This window comes from Rhinichthys klamathensis, unplaced genomic scaffold (assembly GCF_029890125.1).
Source record: "Rhinichthys klamathensis goyatoka isolate OS25496 unplaced genomic scaffold, OSU_Roscu_1.1 h1tg000053l_1, whole genome shotgun sequence".
Lineage (NCBI taxonomy): Eukaryota > Metazoa > Chordata > Actinopteri > Cypriniformes > Leuciscidae > Rhinichthys > Rhinichthys klamathensis.
The window spans coordinates 3822877-3848465 of NW_026606598.1; the positions used below are offsets into that span (position 1 = coordinate 3822877).

At 37.4% G+C, this 25589-nt stretch overlaps 1 protein-coding gene across 3 annotated transcripts in view; it reads left to right on the top strand.

Moving 5' to 3' along the window:
* The window catches only part of cdh23 (cadherin-related 23), a 310447-nt gene that overhangs the window by 76056 nt on the left and 208802 nt on the right, over positions 1-25589 (top strand). For all 3 annotated transcript variants that reach the window (XM_056248248.1, XM_056248246.1, XM_056248247.1), the window contains exons 4-6: positions 17194-17336; positions 17436-17483; positions 18023-18115. In XM_056248248.1, coding sequence (XP_056104223.1) covers positions 17194-17336; positions 17436-17483; positions 18023-18115 — 284 coding nt within the window. The remainder of the gene's footprint in view (positions 1-17193; positions 17337-17435; positions 17484-18022; positions 18116-25589) is intronic.

The window sequence follows — 25589 nt, forward strand, 5'->3', positions numbered from 1 at the left end:
CCATTGACATCTATTCAAACAGAATAGCTTTTCTTCTCCCTAGTCAGGATCCATACTGTTTTACTCATTTTTTGGCTAACCTTGAAGGCTCCCCCTGGGACTCTGCCCAAACATTTCTAAAACGTCCCCTACCATCTCTCTTTGTTGCTTGCCACACTAAAAGACAGGGAAAGACAGATCGAGAAGGATGAGAGAAAAGTAATGTTAGGGGTGTTAGTGAGGTGTGTGATAGCTTTGGAGTTCTTGGATGGGTTTTTAAATGCTCCAGACTTCTGACAGCTAAATGGGACCCGAGTAAAGGGTTTGTGGAAGTTTTTTTTCTTTTTTCTTTCAGGATGCACATTTTGTGTGGGGTGGAATCTTTTATAGCACATTCACGCATGTGTGTGTGAGTGTTTGCCATGGTGTTTATTTTATTAATTATTTATCATTTATCTTCGTCACACACATTGTCTAACAGACTCTTTCCCGGAATAGACAAATTAGACCCTGGAACACTATCCATTCGTGACCAGTCATTGTCCACTGTTGTCTTACCTCACCCTTATTCCTGGAGGCCACAACTCCCTGCTGGAACATTTTATGGGTTTAATCAGTTGACTGGGTCAAGCTTGACATGATAGACCATCTTGGTCAACCTGTCTCATACCAGAGTTGAAATTCAGTCACTCTTCTAATATTTTTGCAGCTTCGTTCGTTCGTTCATTCATTCATTCAAACCACAAATTCTGTTTATAGAGTGTGTGTATACATATACATATATATATATATATATATATATACACTCACCGGCCACTTTATTAGGTACACCTGTCCAACTGCTCGTTAACACTTAATTTCTAAGCAGCCAATCACATGGCGGCAACTCAGTGCATTTAGGCATGTAGACATGGTCAAGACAATCTCCTGCAGTTCAAACCGAGCATCAGTATGGGGAAGAAAGTTGATTTGAGTGACTTTGAACGTGGCATGATTGTTGGTGCCAGAAGGGCTGGTCTGAGTATTTCAGAAACTGCTAATCTACTGGGATTTTCACGCACAACCATCTCTAGGGTTTACAGAGAATGGTCCGAAAAAGAAAAAACATCCAGTGAGCGGCAGTTCTGTGGGCGGAAATGCCTTGTTGATGCCAGAGGTCAGAGGAGAATGGCCAGACTGGTTCGAGCTGATAGAAGGGCAACAGTGACTGAAATAACCACTCGTTACAACCGAGTTATGCAGCAAAGCATTTGTGAAGCCACAACACGCACAACCTTGAGGCGGATGGGCTACAACAGCAGAAGACTCCACCGGGTACCACTCATCTCCACTACAAATAGGAAAAAGAGGCTACCATTTGCAAGAGCTCACCAAAATTGAACAGTTGAAGACTGGAAAAATGTTGCCTGGTCTGATGAGTCTCGATTTCTGTTGAGACATTCAGATGTTAGAGTCAGAATTTGGCGTAAACAGAATGAGAACATGGAACCATCATGCCTTGTTACCACTGTGCAGGCTGGTGGTGGTGGTGTAATGGTGTGGGGGATGTTTTCCTGGCACACTTTAGGCCCCTTAGTGCCAATTGGGCATCGTTTAAATGCCACGGCCTACCTGAGCATTGTTTCTGACCATGTCCATCCCTTTATGGCCACCATGTACCCATCCTCTGATGGCTACTTCCACCATGTCACAAAGCTCTAATCATTTCAAATTGGTTTCTTGAACATGACAATGAGTTCACTGTACTAAAATGGCCTCCACAGTCACCAGATCTCAACCCAATAGAGCATCTTTGGGATGTGGTGGAACGGGAGATTCGCATCATGGATGTGCAGCCGACAAATCTGCGGCAACTGTGTGATGCCATCATGTCAATATGGACCAAACTCCCTGAGGAATGCTTCCAGCACCTTGTTGAATCTATGCCACGAAGAATTGAGGCAGTTCTGAAGGCAAAAGGGGGTCCAACCCGTTACTAGCATGGGGTACCTAATAAAGTGGCCGGTGAGTATATATATATATATATATATATATATATATAAAGTATTATTGTTTACTGTGGCAATAATTAGCCATTGATGTCAAAGATATGTTCTCTGAAATGGGAATCAATTCAAACCATGCGTCATGCATGTTACTGGTTGAGTCATGTGAAGCTGTTCTAAAAGTGTGAGTGTGTTTGTGCATGCTTGTATATGTATTGTTGAACTATAAGGTGATGGAGGCAAAGGGTACGCTCTCCTGAAGCGTGACAGATTTAACCATAAATCAGATGGATTAATACACACTGGCCCAAGGTCTGTGTGTGTGTGTGTGTGTGTGTGTGTGTGTGTTAAAACACCCTAGTCACTTAGAGTTGGACTTAGACCTCCATCAGTCTCTTGTTCTGTCATCAACTTTGATAATAATGCACTGCACTGAAACCAGAGAGAGTGAGTAAGAGTAGGAGAGAGACTTTTATGACATTTGTGATGCAATAACTTCTGCATATTTGTATAACAGTCAGTGACTGGTTTTACTCATAATATGATACCGGTAAACATTTACAATTTGTACATTTTAAATATATACTTATTCATATTTATATATTTGAAATTTTATGCAAAATTTGATGGAATACATTTATATAAATATTCATACTAAATATTTACTGTATCTATAACAAATATGACATTTTTGTTTATTTAACTATTTATTGCTTGCTTGCAGCATATGTTGATTTTTATTTTTGCCAGGCATTTCTGTTTCTGTTTTTAGAGACTGGTGGAAATTTGTGTCGTACTTGATTCATTTTGGGTCAAATTTTAAGCAGCTATTTTCTTTGGCAATTTGCTTTATCATGTTGCCGTTGGTATGAAAAGGCCTCTATATAGAGTCCCAAATAAATATTGGCAGAATGCTTCCACCACTTCATTTACTTCCTGAAATTAATTGGATACAGAAGGGGGAATTTATAGCTTGAATGGAGTCCCCAATTGTTGCCGACAGCACGAAAAAGCTGTTTTTTTACTATTTTTCATTATGTGTTGAGCTTCTGTTTTAGCATTGTTTTTGGATTACAATTTTCCTGTCTGGCACTTAACCCTGTGTTGTTATGAATGTAGCGCTCATTTTTTGTGCTGGTGTGATCTGACACAGTAATACACACGGTCTTTATCAGTAGCGTTTGATAGCTCTCCTGAGGGACTGACCCAGCATGCTCTCTGGAGCTTTATCCATGGAAATGAGACGCCTGGATGTGCCCTAATGTGCCTCTGTGGAACACACTCACACAAAGGCTTCTCTGTATGTAAATGTGCTGAATAGAGCTGGAAGGTATGATGATACATAGAAATGTGTCAGCCAGTAGAGATTCTGCTTAACGATTTATACCATGGTAGATGTATCCAGGCGGCAGGAAATTCAAAATTGAAGAATTGGCTTTCGATTTAATCGGATCGGCCACACCTTATAGGAAGTTGAATTGGAAATTGAATAGAAAGTAAGGAATCACTTAAAATACAATTCAGAGAAATTCAGCAGGCAATGGCATTCTGGCAAATGAAGTGTTCTAAATTGTTTAAATAAGTTATAGTTATATTTAAAGTTATAAGTTATAGTTATAAGTTATATATTTATCTGTTTAAAAACGTACTTACTTATTTTTAGAGCCCGACCGATATGGATTTTTGTGGTCCGATGCCGATATTAGGGGGTAAAAAAGCCCGATATCGATATATATAGGCCGATATTATTTATGTGTATATTATAATATAGTAGCAATATTATTTATGTGTATATTATAGTACAGTACCAGTCAAAAGTTTGGACTCTCTTTCCCATTGCGTGTGTACAAACTTTTGACTGGTACTGTATATAGAATACAGTATACATCAACAGAACATAAACACATTTTTTGCAATGATCACTCAAATGTGGTGATCAAACTTTTTATTTAGTCATGTTATATAAAAAATTACTTGTATCAATAAATATATCAAAAGTGTCACTGGCAAAACATTTTATCTTCTGTTATTATTCTTAATTCCTCTAATTTCTATCAGTGGAGGAAGTACTCAGATCTTTTTACTAAAGTAAAAGTAATAATACCATAATGAAAACATGTTTAATCACATATGTACACAGTACTTTTACTTAAATACTATTTTAAATTAGTCAGCAAAATGTACTAAACGTGAAACTACTCATTATGCAAAATGGCCCTATATAAAGTGTTATAATTATATAAATTATTGGAATATTGCTTGATGTTGTAACGTAGCGTTATATGCAGAATGTGCTGACACTGTGTCTGCACCGGACGCGGCTGTTGTCTCTCGCGTAACAACAGCTGTTTATCCTAGACGCGAAAAACCGCCCGTTACAAAGCATTTGCGTCAGTACGTCATAAATAGAATGAGGCATCAGTTTACTGTCGGAGATTTGTCGCTCGCGTCGCGCCACATCCAGTGTAGACAACATCACGCGCCGCTCGCGTCCAGTGTCTTGTTCAGGCAGCAGCAGGCAAGCGGTGTCTTAAAGTTAAGTTGCTAACTAGTTACCAGTGTGCGGTGGTGGCTTGAGTCTGTTGAATGGTGATTTAACGCTACGTTGTCACCTGGTGAGACGCAATGCTATAAAGTAAATAAACAATGTCCCCGTCTTTTACTCTCACAATGAGCTTATCATACTCGTTTGCTACATTAGCTGTCTGTGTCTGAAGAAGAGGCCTCCTTTTACTGAAGTGAAAGGGTAGGCTGGTGTCACTACAGTGACATGTGTTGCCATTAGCAAACAATGGAGTGCGCTCTGCTGGACAAACTACGTAGTTACACAATTTACAAGCATTTTATCCGCGTTTAAAAAAAGTAGTAGTTAATATCGGCGGCATATCTGCGTCATATACGCCGATACCGATATATCTGCAACATGCTCATATCGGCCGATAAAATCGGCAGACCGATAAATCGGTCGGGCTCTACTTATTTTAGTAGTAATTTATGAATTTCTTTGAATTTCAGTTCAGTATACAGTTAAAATTACTTAATCAGGTTTATTGGCAAAATTTACAGACTTTCAGCTGTTGGCAATGAACAAATCAAACAAAAGTAATGGAAATAGCTCAACACAACAAATGTGTCAAGTGGTTTCCCAAAATTAAAAAAAAAAAATTAAAAATTCAAAATTTAATGACTTCTGCAGTCTCAAAATTATTCAACCCCCTGAATAGAATCCCTCACAAATCTGCAACAAGACAGGTGTTGTCTAAAGCACACCTGATGAAACTAATTAAGGGCTTCATTTGTTGCACCAGGTGTGCTTGAGCTAAAACACATGACATATCAGAAGTGGCTAGGTTTAGTGTCACGTTTGACTGCATGTTATAAATATGGGTAAGTCAAAAGAATGGTTCAAAAAGTTACGAGAAATCATTGCCCTTCACAAACAAGGAACAGGATACAAAAAGATAGAGAAGGCACTAGGGCTGGGCAAAAAAATCGATTTTTCGATTAATCGTTTTTTAAAATGTGTTCAAAATCGATTCTCAACGGCCACGAATCGATTTTTTCCATATTCAGGGCTCGCGGTGCTGCAGGCGTCGATACACACCAGAGACATACACACTCAGGAGTCGGGACATGATTCACTTGCACAATCGGGCCAGCATTGCATCGTAACTAACGTTTATCATTTTCACGTCTTTTTTAAGTTTTACCAGTTTAAACATTTAAGCAATTTTAAACTATCCTGTGCTCGCGCACTCGCGCATGTTTTTCACTGCGTGCACATACAGTAAAGCCTAAATCCGCCTCACAAACAGCTCGCCAGTAACAAAAGTTCTTTTTCGTGGATTATATCGCTTTAACAGTTAAAAACACGCAAAATGATGTCAAAACTCTGGTCTTGGTGAGTAACCTCGTAAAGACAGTCGATTGTCTTAAATAAGCATAAAACGCGTGTGACAGACAGTAGAATGAAACAGTAATGGATCCGTGCACTAGTTCTTAAAGTGAACGAAACCATGTGTCTGTCGTTCATTTTGTTGTCAAAACAACAAAATATAGCATTAATTGTAAGGAATCAGAATTAATAGCCTATGTATTTAATTCAGTCAGGACTAAAAGACTATCCAGTGTTATTTTACATTGGATTACTTTATTCAGTTTCTGTAGTATTTCTGACCTACCCAAAAACTTTTCTTTTTATGTCTCTTTATTTGTGTCTTTAGGCCTATTCTATTGTATTTATTTGTGCTACTTTTTTCAATTTAATTCAAAGATTGAAATCAAGCTTCCATGTGTTGCATAAACTCTTAACAAAAAAATTACCCCATTGTAAAAACAAACATTTATGTGAGATCAATGTAATAGAAAATTGTCTAAAAAATGATAACTGATATTTAGACTGAGATTTGTATTACATCTATATTCGTTATAGTCGAATCGAGAATCGAAATCGAATCGAGAATCGAAATCGAATCGAACTGTATCGAATTTGAACATCTGAATCGATACCCAGCCCTAGAAGGCACTAAATGTTCCAGACACCATTGGAAGCATAGTTCGCAAGTTCAAAGTTAAAGGAACAGGGGTTACTCTACCTGGACGGGGCAGAAAAAGGAAGCTATCAACAGCTGGAACCAGATTTCTGAGAAGACAGGTTCAGAAAAAAACCCTTGAGTGACTGCAAAAGACCTGCAGAGACGTGGTGGCAGCAGGCACTGAGGTTTCAGCTTGCACAGTAAGGCACGTACTAGACTTGAACCCCATAGAAAATCTCTGGTGGTATTTGAAGGCGGTGGTTGCAGCACGCAAACCCAAGAATATTACTGAACCTTTGCTCATGAGTAATGGGTTAAGATTCCTCAGAAATGCTGCCAGAACCTGGTGTCTGCTTATATATCTCATTTGAAGCAGGTCATAACAGCCAAAAGCTGTTCTACTAAGTACTAAAGATGCTTGCCAGTAAGGGGTTGAATAATTTTGAGACTGCAGAAGTCATTAAAAGTTGCTTTTTTTTTTCTTTTTTTTTTTTGAATTTGGGGAAACCACTTGACACATTTGTTGAGCTATATCAAACTTTTGTTTGATTTGTTCATTGCCAACGGCTGAAAGTCTGTACATTTTGCCAATAAACCTGATTTGCAATGGGGGTTGAATAATTTCGATTACAACTGTAAAGTGAACTGAAATTCAAAGAAATTCATAAATTACCACTAAAATAAGTAATAAAAAAAAATAAAAAAAGGAAGTTTTTTAACTTTTTGAATAATGGATTAACAAATCCAAAAAAGTCTAAGTATGGGTACTCACAGATAAATGTACATTGAAATCATCACTTAATTTGTATATAATTTTTCATATTTAATCAATTTACAACTTATTTAAACAATTTAGAACACTTGCCAGAATGCCATTGCCTGCTGAATTTCTCTGAATTGGTATTTTAAGTGATTCCTTACTTTCTATTCAATTTCCAATTGCGGAAAAAGGCGGATCGGAGCATCCCTAATCCCATAAAATCACAGACGTCGGGTGATAAGAATTGTGACTCAAACATCGTTTAGAAAACAAGTCCCGTCCAAATTGGGCTAAAGAGACCTTTTTCAAAAACACAAAAAAATCGTATTGACTAACTTTTTGTTGTGTATTATATTTAATAGCATTAGTTTATTTGATTTGATTTACTTTATTAATCCCCAGGGGGAAATTGATATGTCACAGCAGAAAATACAATGAATAAATAAACAACAACCACAACAAACAACATATACCACAGCAACAAGTCTTGTTCTCACATATCAAATCTGCAAAGCATTATGATTATATACGACCGGGATAAAAGAAAAAATTTATATATATCTATCATCTTGTAAAATACTGATTATAAAATCTGATTTTATAAAATCTTAGCACCATACTGATGTCAGATCAATTGTAAATAGAATTGCCTGTGCACTTTGTGGCAGTATTTGTGTTCTATGCAGTTGCTGCCTTTTGCAGATGGTTTGACGAAAGGAAGCTCACTATGTTAAGGAACAGAAATGTGTGTGTGTGTGTGTGTGTGTGTGTGTGTGTGTGTGTGTGTGTGTGTGTGTGTGTGTGTGTGTGTGTGTGTGTGTGTGTGTAAAACTCCTGATTTGAGGGGACCCTCACAGGGATCAGATCCGCTCTGACATTTAAAGTCATTTATGGTTGGGGCACAGTAAGTCACTGAAGGGGGTTTGGTCAGATTAGATTATGTTGACTCCTCAGGGGTCTATCAAAAGGAATAAACTCTGGATTGCAGGTCAAATTATGCATGGAAATATGCTCACATAAAACATGAGGAGAAACAGATTTGCACGGATCACCCCGAGAGAGACCTAACATCGCCTACATTCAACACTGAAACAAACTCCATTCAAATCAATCATTTATGCTGCTTACACCTTTTCTCCCCTGCAAACGCGGCTCATGGTATTTACCTCCTCCCTGAACACATTAGGGAGGGTACCATAACTCATGCTCTGGGGGGGGACTAACCTTTTTCAATAGCCTATTAACAAATTAGGGCCCCTGTGCTTCAGTGCCTGTGCTCATTAGTGGAGAGGAAACTCAGGCGTTAAGACATTACGGGCACACGGATGAAGAACGGCTTTAGACGGAGATTATGACACAAAGCCAATTAACAGCCTCTTTGATTTACAGTTCAGCCCTATTAATGAAACACCCGCCATTAACACAATGGGTAATGAATTCGAGGCTGTGAATCATGTATCAGAGTCGCAGTCGTGGAACATGTGCGGTTTATCGCCGGCGTGCGAGGCGAAGCTTTCGACGGGGCTAAGAATGATGATATCTGCAGGATTGTACGTGTGAGTAAATGACAATGAGATAACGTAATACAGCGCTTTCCGGTTTAACTGTGGTCTTCATGTCTCTGTCTTATTATTAATCATGCTGGGCAATGATAAAATAGATTAACAACTAGGATTTTGCTGGTCCAGTCGGTGAACTGTGGCAAAATTGAAAAGTTTTGCTGTTTTTAGCAGCTTTTGTTTTTTTAAATAAAGTGTCAGAATGATTCAATTATTATTGTCATCAAACAGTAAGATTATATTAGAAGAATGGCATTGCAAAACTGCATGTCAAGTTAAAAATATTTTTAGTTCTTAAAAACATCATTCTGCTACATTCTGTTTAAAAAACAATAATGTGACACCTGTTGGTGTAAATGAAACACTGACCAACTGGACGAGTAATGGTTATGTCAACTGACCCAAACATTCCTCACACTGCCTCTGAATTGTTTATTAATAGTTTATACTAGGTTAAAGCTCTGAAGTTGCTCTTTTAGAGCTCATGAGACTTAGGCCACGTCCACACAGCAAAGTGGTAGTTGTGTAGCTGTCAATGGAGGGACGGCTACACAACTACTGTACCACATTGAAAGCTCTCAGATTTTATTAAAAAGATCTTCATTTGTGTTCTAAAGAAGAACGAAAGTCTTACGGGTTTAGAACGACATGAGGGTGAGTAATTAACGACAGAATTTTCACTTCTGTCAGGACCACTATCGTCAAATACGATTGACAAATAGCATACAGTAGTTAGGATTGGTGGTATGGTTCTGTTCTGGGCAAGAACTCAAGAGCAGCAATAACCCCCCTTAGGGTAAACACAACAGGACCAACATGAATGTATTGCAGATATCATTAATTAATCTTAATGTACAACATAATTAGAGAATTTTAGTCTGATTCAGGGGTAATCAGAATTCCAAATCCTGACTGACGAGAGGAGCTGGGGATGGAGGAGGGTAATTAGCTCCTGAGAAAAGCGATAGCTGCTGATAATACTGAAGGAGCTTATATATACAGTGATAGGTGCCGTATTCCTGTTGGTAGAGGATCAGCTGAGAGTCAGCTGATGTGAGCTTGACTAACGTGACCTGCCAGAACTGACGCTACGCTTGATTTTTGGGTGATTCTGCCTAACATCACATGTTGTGTTCTGTAAAAGAAAGTCGATACAGGTTTGGAACGACATGAGAGTGAGTAAAAGAATGACAGAATTTTCCTTTTTGTGTGAAATATCCCTTTAGGCTGCTTAGACTAACGTGACCTGCCAGAACTGACGCTACGCTTGATTTTTAAATGAACTATCACTTTAATTGCAGACTTATCTTGGCAAATCTGAGGACATTTGGAATCTGTTCTAAAACTCAACTGGAGTTTTTCCTCTCAGGAGAAACATCTGGGTTACAGAAAACTCCCCATTTGCTCTTAATTTATTGTCTTCACTGTCTAGGAGAAACAATTGAGATTTTAGTGAGATCTCTTTTGTGATATTTCTTTGCTATGGGTGATCCCACTGCTCTTCTATGAGTCATTGTGTGTCCGGGTTAGGACGCTGCTTTTCATTGTTTTCGAATGTGTTTCTCTGAACTGCATGTGTGTGTTTGTTTGTTTGTGTGTGTGTATATGTCTCTCTATTGCAGTACAACATTACAGTTGAGATGATGGTAATAAAGTTGGCGGTGTGATGGTGGAGTCATGACCCCAGGCCCCTGTGGGCCCCCAGAGGAGCTTTTGTGTAGTCACAGAGGCTGAAAGTCTATTGATCTATCCAGGGATGGATGCTCTCTCTGAGCTGATTTACTGGCCCCAGCAGCCTGCTCTCCAACAGAGCAGGAGCTACATAAAACACTTGACTGCCAGCATCTCTACACAATCACATCTCATACTCGCCCTCTCTCAATCTTTCATTCTCTTTCTGTCTGTTTTTTTTTTTTACCGCACACAGTTTAGCCACCTATACATGCATTCTGTTGTAATTTGTAAGTTTCAGGTATCATGTTACAGTAATACATTGGAGAACCATACAAATACTTTGATATATGAATGTGGTAATCATTAGTACCATAGTGTATACACTACTGGTCAAAATGTTTTTGAAAGAAGTCTCTTATGCTCACCTAAGCTGCATTTATTTGATCAAAAATACAGTAAAACGGTAATATTGTGAGATATTATTTATAGTTTAAAAGAACTGTTTTGTAATTTAATATATCTTAAAATGTAAGTTATTCCTGTGATGGCAAAGCTGCTCAGCAGATCCATTATAATCATGCTGTCTACAGTGGATGTGGCACGGCACGGAGTGACTTGACACGACAAATTCCCAACAGTACACTGATGGCCCGTTCTATTTCTCACATACTTCAAGCACTCGCAAGACACTCTACTTCTGACCTGAAGAACAAATGGATTTGCAACGGACGCTTTGTCGCATCCAGTGTAGACAGCCTCAAGATGACAACTGTCACATCCGCTGTAGACACGGTGTAAGATCCTTAAAGGGATAGTTCACCCAAAATTTTTTAATTCTTTCATCATCACATTTCATTCCAAACCAGTACAGTGCACAGGATTTTGTGAAACTGTGGTGGATGGACCTCAGTCCCTCTATGGGGGTCCGGAGACATGTCCCCCCGTAAGAAAATGTTGTACAAGTTCAATTCATAAATATGGTGCACTTTGAGAGTTCAAAATTGAGAGCTCCAACCCATTTTCAGTGTAGAAAATTGAATTAAGAAAAATTCTGTGCATTGACTTGTACCCGGAAACTACAGTTGAGCTTTTATTTTGGCGCAAAACAAGTTTACAAATAGCCTGGGAAAACCCAGACAACTTCCAGCAAATTTAGATTTGCTCTGAAAGTTAGTCTGGCAAAGAGCTCATTCAAGCCCATTTCCAATCCGTCGAAATCGAGGCACCAATCAGAAACGTTGGGGCGGGCTTTACACAATGACGACAGCGCTGGGATTTTGAAGCAGATTTTGTAGCCTACATTACAAAGATGGATGCCGCCGTGGAACATCACTCGTTCGAATCAGCTATCGCGTCTGTTTTAAGCGATTTGAACGTTTCCTTTTAGTTAAAAACCGAGCAAAGAACAACACACGTGTTTCTCCGCCGCTCTGCATACGTCATCTCCTTCATCGCTCTGATTGGTTTTAGGTCTATCCGCGACGTCCGTTGGTGACGACCCTCTGGAAATGATTTGTCTATGACGCTTTGCCAGACCATAACTCAGATACAACTGAGAATGGTCTGGTTTTAACCAGGCTAGTTTACAAACGAATCTCATTACAAATTTAGTGAAATGCTTTGTCAAAATGCTTTGACAGCAATGGCGCAAAACACGACATTAAAGACCTTTTTATGTTATTATGTGAATTTAAATGTTTTTTTTTGGCCATCGCAGTCTAGTTATTGAATGGGAAGCACTGAAATCTATTTGTGGTGGTCAATGTTGATATTTTGGCGGACCGCCACAGATAAATCAATGTATTGGAAACACTGCAGTATATCTTTCTTCAGTGGAGCACAAAAGAAGATATTTTTAATTTTTAATTTTTTTTTATTCATAAAATAAAAAGGCAGTGGGGTCCAGTAATGTTTGGTACAACATGAAGGTGAGTAAATCATGACAACATTTTCTGACAATTTGGGTGATCTGTCCTTTTAAGGGTGTATGATCTCAAAAATAGTACTTATTGAAGGTTTATTTTATTTCTTTAGTATCACTTATAAAAATGGCTTTTTTTGGACATGTCATGGACATTTCAATGAAAGCCAACGTTCTTCTTTTGTGTTAGACAGAAGAAAGTCACACAGGTTTGTAACACGAGTGAATAAATTATGACAGAATTTCCTATCCCTTTAAAGGGCTATAATTTAAAGGGATTATAATTCTTATGATCTTAGAATTAAAATAAAATAGGTAGTAATTCTGTCCCTTACAAAAAAAATGCCAAAAATTTTTGGTTTTCAGTTGAGTTTTGTTTATATTGGCTTCAGATCATAAATGATTATTCAGTAACATAAAAGTAGTCCATATGACTCATACACTATATTCCAAGTCTTCTAAAACCATGAAATCATCAGTGAATGACGTTCCTCATACAAAGCTATGGTGTGGCGTCAGAAGACTTGAAATATAGCTCATGAGTCATACGCATTACTTTTATGGTCTTTTTAGAGCTTGACAGACTCTGGTCCCTATTTGCTTTTTTTGTTGTGGAGAAGAGCAGCTGGCACATTCTGCCTAACATCACATGTTGTGTTCTGTAAAAGAAAGTCGATACAGGTTTGGAACGACATGAGAGTGAGTAAAAGAATGACAGAATTTTCCTTTTTGGGTGAAATATCCCTTTAGGCTGCTCACAAATGTTCAGGTTACTGTTTGTGCTTCATTTTTATCACATGTGGCAGTCTGACTTAATGTTGTTTTGTCCAGGAGTTTGTGTTGTCCGGTCACTGTTCAACATGAGTTACATTCTCTGAAATAAAACATTCTACACACTTGCTGAGATGGCCTGTGACTGCGAGAGCGAGAGAGATAGATGAGCCCCCAGGCACATTGCTCTTGTCAGTTCTTCTCCGCAGTGGGGTCTGTAAATGTGCAGTGTATCAGTCAAAAGCATAATACTGGCCTCACCGAGGGCCTAAATAGCATCATCTATCAGCCTGAGCGAGAGAATGTGAGTGTCACTGCTTTACACATAAAACGCACATATACCAACACAAAGACTGTTTCAATACCTAGTGAGCTGCCTACATAGTGTGCTTCCAAATGCTAAGTAGTGCGACTGTTTCCTTCTGAGGCCAAATTGAATGTATAATTTACAGATAATACAATACTATAATGCATTGCGACAGCTGAAATAATGCATAGATTATTTTATTCCTCCAAAGATGGAATGAAGAAACGTTTATAAATATAATTTAAATAAAATTTATAAAAATATTACAAATAAAATATGATAAATTATATTAAATAGGTTTAAAACACATTATAAATATAATACATTGCAACAAGTGAAAAAATGCATCAAAGATGCAGGATGAAGCGAGAAGTGATTATAGATATAATTTATAATCCTTATATTTAATATAATTTGCTACATTTTTTATTTTATTTTAATACATTTCATAGTAAAAAAGTGTAGTTAAAATTGTTTAGAATAATTTAGAAAAATATTTATTGGAATTAAATATTTTTGTGCATAGGATGTCATATTGCATATAATGCAATCCCATTATGCATTTTTTATTTACGCTTTAACGAGCGCATATCTTTACAAAAAATAAATAAATAAGTACTTCTATGGAAGACTATTCTCATAATTTTGACTTTAATCTCGAAATATTTCGACTTTAATCTCGAAATATTTCAACTTTAATCTCGAAATATTTCGACTTTAATCTCAATATTTCAACTTTATTCTCAGAATATTTTGACTTTATTCTCAAAATATTTCAACTTTAATCTCAATGCTAAAAAAAAGAGATTTTACTATATTTAAAAAAAGAAAAATTTACGTTACGGTTCAGGGCTTCCATATATTATGCCCCTTTTCACAAGATGTAATATAAATCTATGGTGCCCCCAGAATGTGTCCGTGAAATTTCAGCTCAAAATACCCCCCAGATCATTTATTATTGCTTGTCAAATTTGCCCCTTTTTGAATGTGAGAAAAAACGCGTCGCTTTTGTGTGTGTCCCTTTAAATGCAAATGAGCTGCTGCTCCCCGCCTCCGTTCAGAAGAGGCCGATCCTTTACACGCGCTTTGGATTCAATAACAAAGCACGCGAATCTCACTCATCCAGAATCTCAGAAATAACCAGTAGCGGAGTGAAGCCTTACGGAAAGAGAGAGAGATTGCAACTTTTAGACGCACCTGGACGTTTCTGAATGGTTAGTGGATACATTTATGTAGTTCTTGTGGAGTTACATTGATTTATCTCATCGACTTTGCATGTACCGTCATGTTTAACTTTTACACAATTTGTCACAGTTCCCTGAGGTCTTTACAAGATAATTATTTTGTCAAATAGTGTTCTGTGCTCGTCTGTGCAGCAACGACAGAACAGTTTGCTGCTTAGCTCGAACCATTGCGTTAGAACTGGTTACACTGTTGTCACTTGTGAAAACCAAATGGTGGCGCTGTGGGTGGAAACGTGCAGATAAAGGGGCGGTAATATTATAATAAGATCCCCTTCCTACATCAGAAGGGGAGCGACATCTGATCGGCTTATTTTTTGACATGCTTGCAGAGAAAGGCTTACGAAAACAACTGGGTTGTCACTTTTCATGTTTTCTGGGTTGGCAGATGCACCGGGGACCCGATTATAGCACTTAAAAACGGAAAAAGTCAGATTTGCATGAAATGTCCCCTTTAACATATCCCACAATCCCTTTATGCTCAGAGACACATCACTGACCCAGAACAGCCATTTGTTACCCAGCATTCCTTCTCCTGGCCACACACAATGGATCCCTCCACCCTAAAAACAGGAAACAGAGAGGGGGAAGTCTTTATTATTAATGAGTGTAACGTAAAATGCTTAATTTGCACCGTCTTCAACCAAATTATAACTCACACTGAAAGCAGCAGAATTTGCATAAATCTCATTATAAACAGAGAGCGCAGTTCATAAATCCTCCCATTAATTAGAGGTGTTTTCACCTCTTTCACACAGTATTGCGTATATGAATAAATGTGTATTTGTGGCCTAATGGTTAGAGAGTCAGACTTGTAACCCAAAGGTCACAGGTTCGTTTTTCTACTGGCAGGAATCGCTCCTCGGGTGCCGCAGTGCCCACTTCTCTGGGTGTGCGTCCATGGCTTGCAGTGTGTGTGTGCGTGTGTGTGTTCACTTCTCACTGCTCCTAATGTGTGTAAACTAACTTGGATGGGTTAAATGCAGAGGACAAATTCCAAGTAAGGGTTACTTCACTTTAACTTGGATGGGTTAAATGCAGAGGACAAATTCCAAGTAAGGGTTACTTCACTTCACTGTATGTGTGCTTATAGTTTAAGTTAGTGACCTTTGTGGTTCCTAGATGTGTCTGGATATGAAAGAGGTGCTTTGTATATTTTGACCCGAATAGTTATATAGATTGATTGCTATGCATTTATGCATTTGGCAGAGGTTTTTATTCAAAGTAGCTTTTAAAGTATAAATTTCATCCATGGGAACTGAACCCACGGCGTTAGTGTTTCTAGCACCATGTTCTACCGTACCTATTTATGTGAGTGCATTTAAATGTGTGTAAAATAAAATATTCTGAGTGTGTGTGTGTTTATGGATTCAGCCTGATCTGTTTGTTGGTCTTTCTCATTATTGTAGGATTTGCAGCATTAGGCTTCTGTCAGCAGAAGTAAAGCTGGAATGAGTCAGGGACCCCCTCGCCAGGTGTCTTCATAAACGCACACCTGTTACCAGACACACAGACTCCATGTGTGTGATGTATAAAGAGCTTAGAGGGTGTCATTGTTGCTTCTGGTTATATTGTAGCAGGTTTTGGGGTATTGAGACTGTTTAAGAGAAGGAATGAGAGAATAAAGAGCTGAAAAAACTCATTTATAAGGGTTAGTTTGTTTAGATTTTGATTAATGAGAGATGAAGAAAGAATGAAATACTAAAATAACTGCTTCTCAAGGTCAGAACTTTGCACTTGACTAAAATATCTGAATATTCTACCATTATTTACTCAGCTTCACTCATGTTGTTTCACTCTAGTTTCAGCTTTTTTACCTGCAATGGCGTTTTGCTTCGTGGGGGTTGAGCGGTACTGACAGAACGGCAGTTTCTTTCATTCCCCCCCTCCGTTTGGTCTAAAACACTGTGTTCATGGTCATTCAGTTTGAAATGTTGACTACAAACACAGAGGTTTTTCAGATATTCTGTCGCAGCACTCGCCGTGTTTACGATTCTTTACAGCCTTTAGCCGCTGCCAACAACACTCTGGATCCTTCACTGGAAACAGAAAGTAGTAACTCACTCCCGATACACGTTTACTCTTTGAATTCTTGCACCCGGGAACAATACAAGTCGACACCATTATGACTAAAAGTTTGTTAAGAAGTATTTCCTACTAAAGCAAGGCGGTATTTGACTCTGGTAAGCGTATTCATAGCAGACTGGTGGGAGTTGCCTTGGACCGCAACATGCCCAGTGCATTATGGGTATTGAAGGTTTCCTACCTTCTGTTTTCTATAGTCAGGTAGCACCAATGAATTTTTTTTTTTCCTACTGTAAAAGCAGCCAAGCTTTATTAAAAGCCCATTTTTCCAGCGGTGAAGTACCACTTTAAGTGAAATTCAGCTTTTCATAATATGACCCCTTTAAGATGTACTTTTGTCTTAAATGTCATTCATTGTCTCTGTCTGTGTATTCAGGTACATCCATTACCCAGCTGCAGGCGGTCGATCCGGACGGTGAGCCGCTGATTTTCGGAGTGGTCGGGGAAGAGGCCATGCGGTACTTCGCTGTGCAGGAGACGACTGGGGTGGTGTGGCTGAGACAGCCGCTCGACAGGGAGGTGCGGAAAACCATGCGATGAATGACTGTCCAACTGGAGCTGACACTTGTGATATTAATGCTGCTGTGTGTTGTGTGTTTTTTGTTTTTGTCTCTTCAGACTAAGTCAGAGATGCAGGTGGAGTTCTCAGTCAGTGACAGTCAAGGGGTGAGTTAGCGATCATCTATCTATCCATCTCTGTCCACCTTTTTATCCATCCGTCTCTAAGGTCTATGTAACCTTTAGTTTTAATGTTCAAAAATGTACGATTTTAAAGATAAGAAAAGAGAAATTAATACTTTTATTCAGCAAAGACATTAAAAATCAGCATATTAGAATGATTTCTGAAGGATCTTGTGACGCTGAAGACTGGAGTAATGATGCTGAATATTCAGCTTTGACATCGCTGGAATAAATTACAATTTAAAATAGATTCAAATAGAAAATTGATATTTTAAAATGTTATAATATTGGACAATATTACTGTTTTTTAAATAATAATTGCAGCCTTGTTGAGCATAAGTGACTTCTTTCAAAAAGATTTAAAAAATCTTACCGACTGAAACTTTTAGAACTTTTAGCACTTGATGAACTTTTCTTTTCTATTTATAATTACTATAGACTTTTTTTTTTAAATAAGAGATTCAGTGTAGAAATAATAGAACGTTCTCAAAAGCCTCTGCTATTTGATTTCATTTGATTTTTAGGTCGTCAAGGATACAGTGAACATTCAGATCGGAGATGTTAATGACAATGCTCCAACATTTCACAACCAGCCGTATGCCATTCAAATACCAGAGGTAATGTACAACACTTCACTTCTTAAAATCAACTTGAAGTAGCATTCACTTCATTTTTCTTTCATGATGTGATCTTTTTCGAAGTCATACATGATATTGAATGAGAAGAAATGTTAGGTGAGTTATTAATTTATTTTATTTTGTTTTATTTTTAAATTTAGTTTAATATTATTTATTTTTAAATGTATTCATTTTTTCTAATATTTTATTTTAAATAATTTAATATACTTTATAATACATATTTTATCATGTTATTTATTTATGTATTCTTTTTTTAAATAAAAGATTACAAAGCAAAACCTCTTTTTAACAACATGCACCAATGATTTGCATTAAGAGAGCAAATTAGAGTCAGTTTTATTTTCCTGATGTCTTATGATCAGACTAAATATTCTGGCTTGAATTCCAGAAACAGTGTTATATGTTTGGAATGCAGAGAATGTTCTTGTATTCTCTTTATTTAGTTATTTCGCTCTGCTTTTTTTCTCCATATTCATCACCCCCAACTGAGATCAACAGAACCCCCCTTTCCCTCTCTCTCTCTCTCTCTCTCTCATGCTCTGTCTATCAGCACTTTTTTCAACTTCAACCTATCCTTCTCTCCTTTTCCCATCATCCTTCTGGCCCATCCTCTTCTAATCCCTGACATGAGGTAATTTGGTTGAGTAAAGTAGACAACTTTCTCTCTCTCCACACACACACACACACCTCAGCTGATGTTTATATTGTGTGTCTATATACATCCCACACTCCTCCCCACAGAAAATCTTCAAAGCCACAGAATGACAGATTGAAAAGAGAAAAAAAATAACTGAGTAAATAAAAGTAGGGTGAGAGTGAGCGAGTGTGAGCGAGAGAGCTGTATTTAGCTGATGTTGTTTACCGAGGCTTGATGATTAAGCTGTCTGCAGTTGGAAGGACAGAGGAGGACCGGCATATTTGGCCACTTACCCAAAATTCTCAGTCTTCATCAGAACTGTGGAAAACCCAAAGAGATTTGGATTGTTCAATGTAGAGTCTCTCTGAGTCATCTTGTTAGTAGCAGCTTGTATAATTTATTTTCAAACATGTCCAGGTGACATTTCACCACAGTCAAAAGATTTTTTTAATAAATAGATTTTTTACATAATGAATATGAAACTTATTTTAGGTTCATAAAAAAAACTTTTTTTTGCATTCTGACATGTGACTGTAATATTTTTTTCATTGCTGCAGTACATTTAATTTATTTGTAATTCCCATCTACAGTAAATGGTGATTTTCATTAGTGTATTACAGACAAATGTATATTTTTATTTTATTTAATCCACATAAATAAACACAATTCAAGAATATTTACCATGGTCTATACATATTTTACAATTTAAGTTATTATATATATATATATATATATATATATATGTTTTTTTGTTGTTGTTGTTTTTTTTTTTTTTTCATTATTCATTTCAAGTAATATGGGAATAAGTTTGTTTTCCTCAAATGAGAACTGGGGAAGTGTTGAATTGCCATTAAAATAATGTTGCAATACAAATATGCCCCACAAAAAAAGTCCACCCAAATAGCTTCATTTTAAAAAAGAAAAAGAAAAAAGTCGTTATTGACTGAAAACGCTGTAGCTGTCTGTAAGTAATAGAACCAATAGAATCAATCCAATCCAACATTATTTGTAAAGCACATTCAGGTTGACCAAAGTGCTGGACATTGACACGATTTCGGACAGATTATAAACACATGAGTAACAAAAACAAACATTTAAAACAAGGGACAAACTAAAAAAATAAAAATCCAGAATACAACTCTCAAGCAGGTTTAAAGACCAATGAATAAAAGTGAGTTTTAAGTCATGATTTAAAAATGTGAAGGCTGGGGGCCAATCTGACATGCAGAGGCAAATCATTCCACAGCCTTGGGGCCACGACTGAAAATGCTCGATTTCCCTTATTTTTAAGCCGTGTTCTAGGGACAACAAAGAGAAGCTGGTCAGCAGACCTTAATGACCTCAGAGGAGCGTGCGGCTTCAGTAGTTCAGAGAAATAAGCTGGGGCTTGACCATAAAGAGATTTAAAAACAAACAACAGAATCTTAAAATGTATTCTAAAGCAAACCGGTAGCCAATGAAGGGAGGCAAGAACAGGCGTAATGTGATCTCCTTTACGAGTTCCGGTAAGGAGTCGAGCGGCAGCATTTTGAACCATTTGTAATCTGGAGAGGGGGCGAGTTGTGATAAAAGCATGTATAACCCTCTTAAAATCAGTGAAAGATAAAAATGGCTTCAGTTTGGTAAGCAGAGTTGAAAGAAATTAGTTTTTACAACAGAATTTATCTGCTTCTCTAGTTGAATATCACTATCCATCTTAACACCAAGGTTAGTTACCATGGACTTGACATAGGGTGTCAGGGGACCCAGGTCCAATTGGGAGGCGCCAGTAGAACTGCTGGGTCTAAATATCATGACTTCGGTTTTACTTTCATTAAAATGTAAAAAGTTTAAAGCCATCCAGGCTTTTAATGTCATAAAAACAATCTAACAGTCTTTTTAGGGAATTATCACCCTCCCTTTTTATAGGCAAGTAGATCTGTGAATCATCTGCATAAAAATGGAAACTGATGTTATGCTTCTTTAAGATGGATCCAAGGGGAAGCAAATAAAGGAAGAAGAGAATCGGCCCCAAAATAGAGCCCTGAGGAACTCCACATATCATCAGGCATCATTGGTTTCACATGTCTCATGACTACACATCATTGATGACTGGCACCACAATTTAAATTGAGATTGACAGCGGGAAGGATTATTTTTAAGTGAATTTTGACTATTTAATTTTTTAGGGAAACTGTTCCTTTTTTTCTCTTTAGAAAGAGCAAGAAAAAACAGTCCCAGCTCCTCCCCAACCACCACTTTCTGTTTTTAGGTCTCCATTTCTGCATTTTGATGGCCTCATTACCTCTTCTGACCTCGCTTGGTCTGTGAAGACACGCTGCGGCATCACTCCATCAATCTGTCACTCAAACTGTATTCCACCAATCGGATTATCCACACATCACCCCTAGCAGTGAGAGGATGAGTGGGAGGAATAGCGTAAGATGGTAGGAAGAGCTGTAAATGGTTGAATGAAAAATAAAGTTAGGGTAAGAATTTCAGGACAGGTTATAAAAGAGAACGGCTTTTAAATCTTTACCTTAAAGTTAGCATGAAAGGTGGTTTAAGCAACTGTGACCAGCAAAAATAAGTCAGGAGAATGCTTGTGCTTTTTTGAGCCAATCAGAAAACAAGAAGAAAACATGTATGGTATAACCATTTTAAAGTTGCTTTAGTTAAAAAGAATCTGTCAAGAATATCAATGACAGAATGATGTTTTTGCTAGTATGACTGTTTCTGGTTGTAATTTCTACAATGATGTGTGAATGAGTATCATAGGAGGCTGAAGGAAAGAGGTGTGTGTGTGTGTGTATGTGAGAGAATGGGCCTGTAATTGGCAGTGTAATTTGTTGGGCAGTAACTGTGGGAGGTTTCTTATGGAAGGGGAGCAGGTGAACAGCATTGCATCTGACAGTTATAAAGCTGCTTAAATTTACAGTGTGTGTGTAAGCATGCAATTGTGTGCGTGCCAGTGTTTTTCTGCACCGTTCTTCTCCGATGACACTGTACAGCTGCTGAATCTACAGCGCTACAGCAAGATCATTTTATTTCATTATAGAGTTAATTGTGTAAGACTGGAGAAACTGGAAGAACTGGAAGAGAAGGGCTACTCCCTGAGAAAACAAAGGAAATTTATATTTGAACACTCTTGCTATATTACCATCCCCATTTAAGACACGATAACACTTGAGTTGATCATCTCTCAATTTACATATCATTCCCTTCACCCATCCCTACCTGAATTCACCCAAAAATCTATATGGTTCAATATGAACAATTATCATACAGTATTATACATGTTTGGTATCATTTGAAATGTCTCAGTGCGACTGGTACATAGGTCTCATTCCCACAGAAGTAAACCAAAAAGGTGTGGAGAGTTTAGAGATAACTTGTTAACTGCTGTGGGTGTGCCCCCATGTAAATCAACTGCTGTCCCCAGTAAGTCTGGGACGGTGATTCATGCAAATTCCCATTGTGTACTCATGTTTACATTTGAAAAGAGGTTTCTGCCTTGGTCTGAGTATTTAGGGAGATGCTGAAGAAGGTTCGGGCGATTTGTAGCTCAAATTAGCCTGTGATGCGGAGTGTGGGCAAGACACTCAGCATCGTGTATTTTCTAATGTCAGGTTCGCATCTTTTCTCTTTATTCCAGAGCATTTGATGTTTTGTATTTATTATCTTTGAACTGATTATGAAATTGGCATGATACATTTACCTGACATAAATGTATGTTGTAAACATTTGATTTTATTCTGACTGACTCTGAAATTGTTTTCCCAAGTAGATTAAACGGATTGGTATGTTACCGCAAGCCTGCGTCAGATTAGTGACGACTAATATTTGGCACTAATTCGAGTGTACTTGGTTCGCAAAGACAAGAAGTGAATTTCCGTTTAGAGCAGCAAAAGCGCTGCTATATTTGGGTGTGTCTTACCTCTGTTTTAATTTAATGTTACTTTAGACAAGTGTACGTGGGAAACCACGGCATGGCCAATCCAAAGCTATTATAAGAGAAATATTGGTCGACTTATATCTGTAATAGTGGCCATACCTCTCTTCTGAAGTAAACGTTACTTTAAATTCAAGTGTATGCAAAACCACGGGGGCTATTCCAAAGTATCTTTGATTGTGTAAGCGTGAATGCGACCATCTCAGGTATATAGCAATTACCTCTGTTTAGTGACCGAAGCTGGCGAGCTTGTGATCGTGAGACCCACTTTAAACAGAAGGCGTGAAGGACCTTTGAGCAACATAGCTTCCTAATATGAACGGGTAAAATATAAGTAAAGAGTTGAAAAGAATAATCAAATGTGCTGCTAAACTATTATATAAACTACCATTAACCAATTGGCATTCTAACCTAAATTCGAGGTCGTGATAAAATGGAGTCAGATAAAACCTTAAATGGAATTAAATTACTTTGCCACGCGGAAAGACAGTAACGCGCAGAGACCTTCACCCGTTCTATCGGATACCGCCATTGGACCGATTTAGACAGGCTTACAATTGAGTCTGATTTGGATGTGAACTGTTTTTGAGAATGCGTTTGAGTCCTATTCAGTTTGAATTGAGGTATTGTAGCAAAGAGGATGTAGAATTGTTTTTTGTTAATTTGTTGAAATGAATCTATGTGCATTTTTAAAAAAATACACTATTGTTAAGGTTTGAGGTCAGTACGATTTTTTTAAAAAGAAATTAACATATTAATTCAGCAAGGATGCATTAAATTGATCAAAAGTGACAGAATATAAAGATATATATATCTATATCATATAAATGCTTTTGAACTTTCTATTCCTCATAGAATCCTGAAAAAAATAATGGTTTCCACAAAAATATGAAGCAGCACAACTGATTTCAACATTGATAATGATAAATAGAATATTTCTTGAGCAGCAAAATAAGCATATTAGAATAATTTCTGAAGGATAATGTGACACTGAAGACTGGAGTAATGATGCAATAATCGCATCACAGGAATAACTTACATTTTTAAATATATTCAAATTTGTTTTAAACATTTATTTTAAATTGTAACAAATCTTTTTTTTCCGTTTATTTTTATTTTTAAAAAATATTTTTTTAAGATATTTAACTTTTTTGACAATAAACGAACCTGAATGAGAACACGAAAACACGTATGAAATCCACTCCCCACCTACCAATCCCTCCCTCTCTTTACAATGGGGTACATAATGGACAGAAAAACAAAGCCACAAAAAAAAACAAAAAAAAAAACAAGAGGATCAGAGTCCTGATCATTGCTTTTCGCAATTTAGTTGGAGATGATCTCAGCAAGATATAGTCCAGATTTTTAATGTTGAGATTTGTGGCGAATTCACCCGAGCTGTGGATATTTCCAACATTATAATGTCCCGAAGTTGAATCAACCATTTGTATATATCCAGGGTATGTGGTGGGAGCCAGCTATCAGTTTTTTTGCAGACGTTAAACCGGCCAGCCAGACAATTTTTTTGCAGCTTAGAGAAATCAAACTGAGAATCATCATTCAGTATTAATACAGAGGGGATCACCAGTATAGGATATTTAATGATTTTCGATAAGGTATCCACATACCTCATTCCAAATTTTTGGAACCTTTTCACATTCCCACATCAAATGGAAAAAGGATCCAAGTTGTTGGTCAGGACATTTATCACAGAAGGGAATTGTAACAATATTACTGTGTAACTGTATTCTTATTAAATAAATGCATACTTGGTAGAGTTGCTACTACCTCTTTCAAAAACATAAAAAATCGTACTGACCCATACTTTACAGTGTATATAATTTATGCTACAGTTTTCAAGATGGACTAAAATATATAATCAGTAGGTTACTTTTAATGTAAATAATTATTTCTATCAAGTTTTCTCGAAACATTAAATTGGCGTGGTGCTGCATGACAAAATTTAAATATATTTTAATGGCTGTGTTAAAGTGCTCTGATTGGTCAGATGGCCCAGTTGGTTGTGATTGGTCTACCGCTTGCAGCACGTGTCAGGAAAAAAGAAAAACGCCTATACCTGAACTGACCATATCTGATTTTTTTTTTTAAGCCCCGGAGGCTTCCTCAGCACTTACACAGTTACGAACAGTAACAATGGCGTGGGTTTTTTTAGTGTCAATTTCAGCACGAGTCCTTATCCTTTTGAAGTGCATGCAAAGTGGATTTGCAGCACAGAAACAGTGTCTTCTCTAAATGTCGACAACAAGAACTAAACTCTTCCAGTCTCAGCTACGTCAGTGTTTGAGGGCGGGGCAAAGTAGACATTGTTCGCAGGCAGCAAATGAAGACCATATGCAAATTTGATACATATGTTACGGATGCAAAACTGGAAATACTGACGACTCGTTTCGGGCAGTTCAGAATAGTTTTTTTTTTTTTTTTAGGAGACTATAACTTTGTTTGTCATGCACTTTGATCTTTAAAACTTTGCAGACCTTTTACATTCACAAACAGCTGTCTTGCACACTGTGTAATATTCGAAAAAGCTTAATAAGGGCACTTTAAATTTGTTGACTATTGAATGTATACACATTTCATTAGAAAAGACATTTAACTTTCTATCAGGGAATAAATATGAATAATTTAAGAATGTATTAATTCTATTTTTTTTGTCACACAACTTTTGTTGGACTACTAATTTGTGAATATTTCCCCAACCCTGAACAGGAAGGGTGATAGTTCATGGTAAGAAGTGACCTGATCCTGTATACATTTGTTCTGCTGTAAATGTTCTAGTGTAATATGAGATGATGATAAATAACACTCATTAATAGGCCCCTGTGCATTATAGACATAGTGAGCAGGTGCCTGAACGTTTATCATCA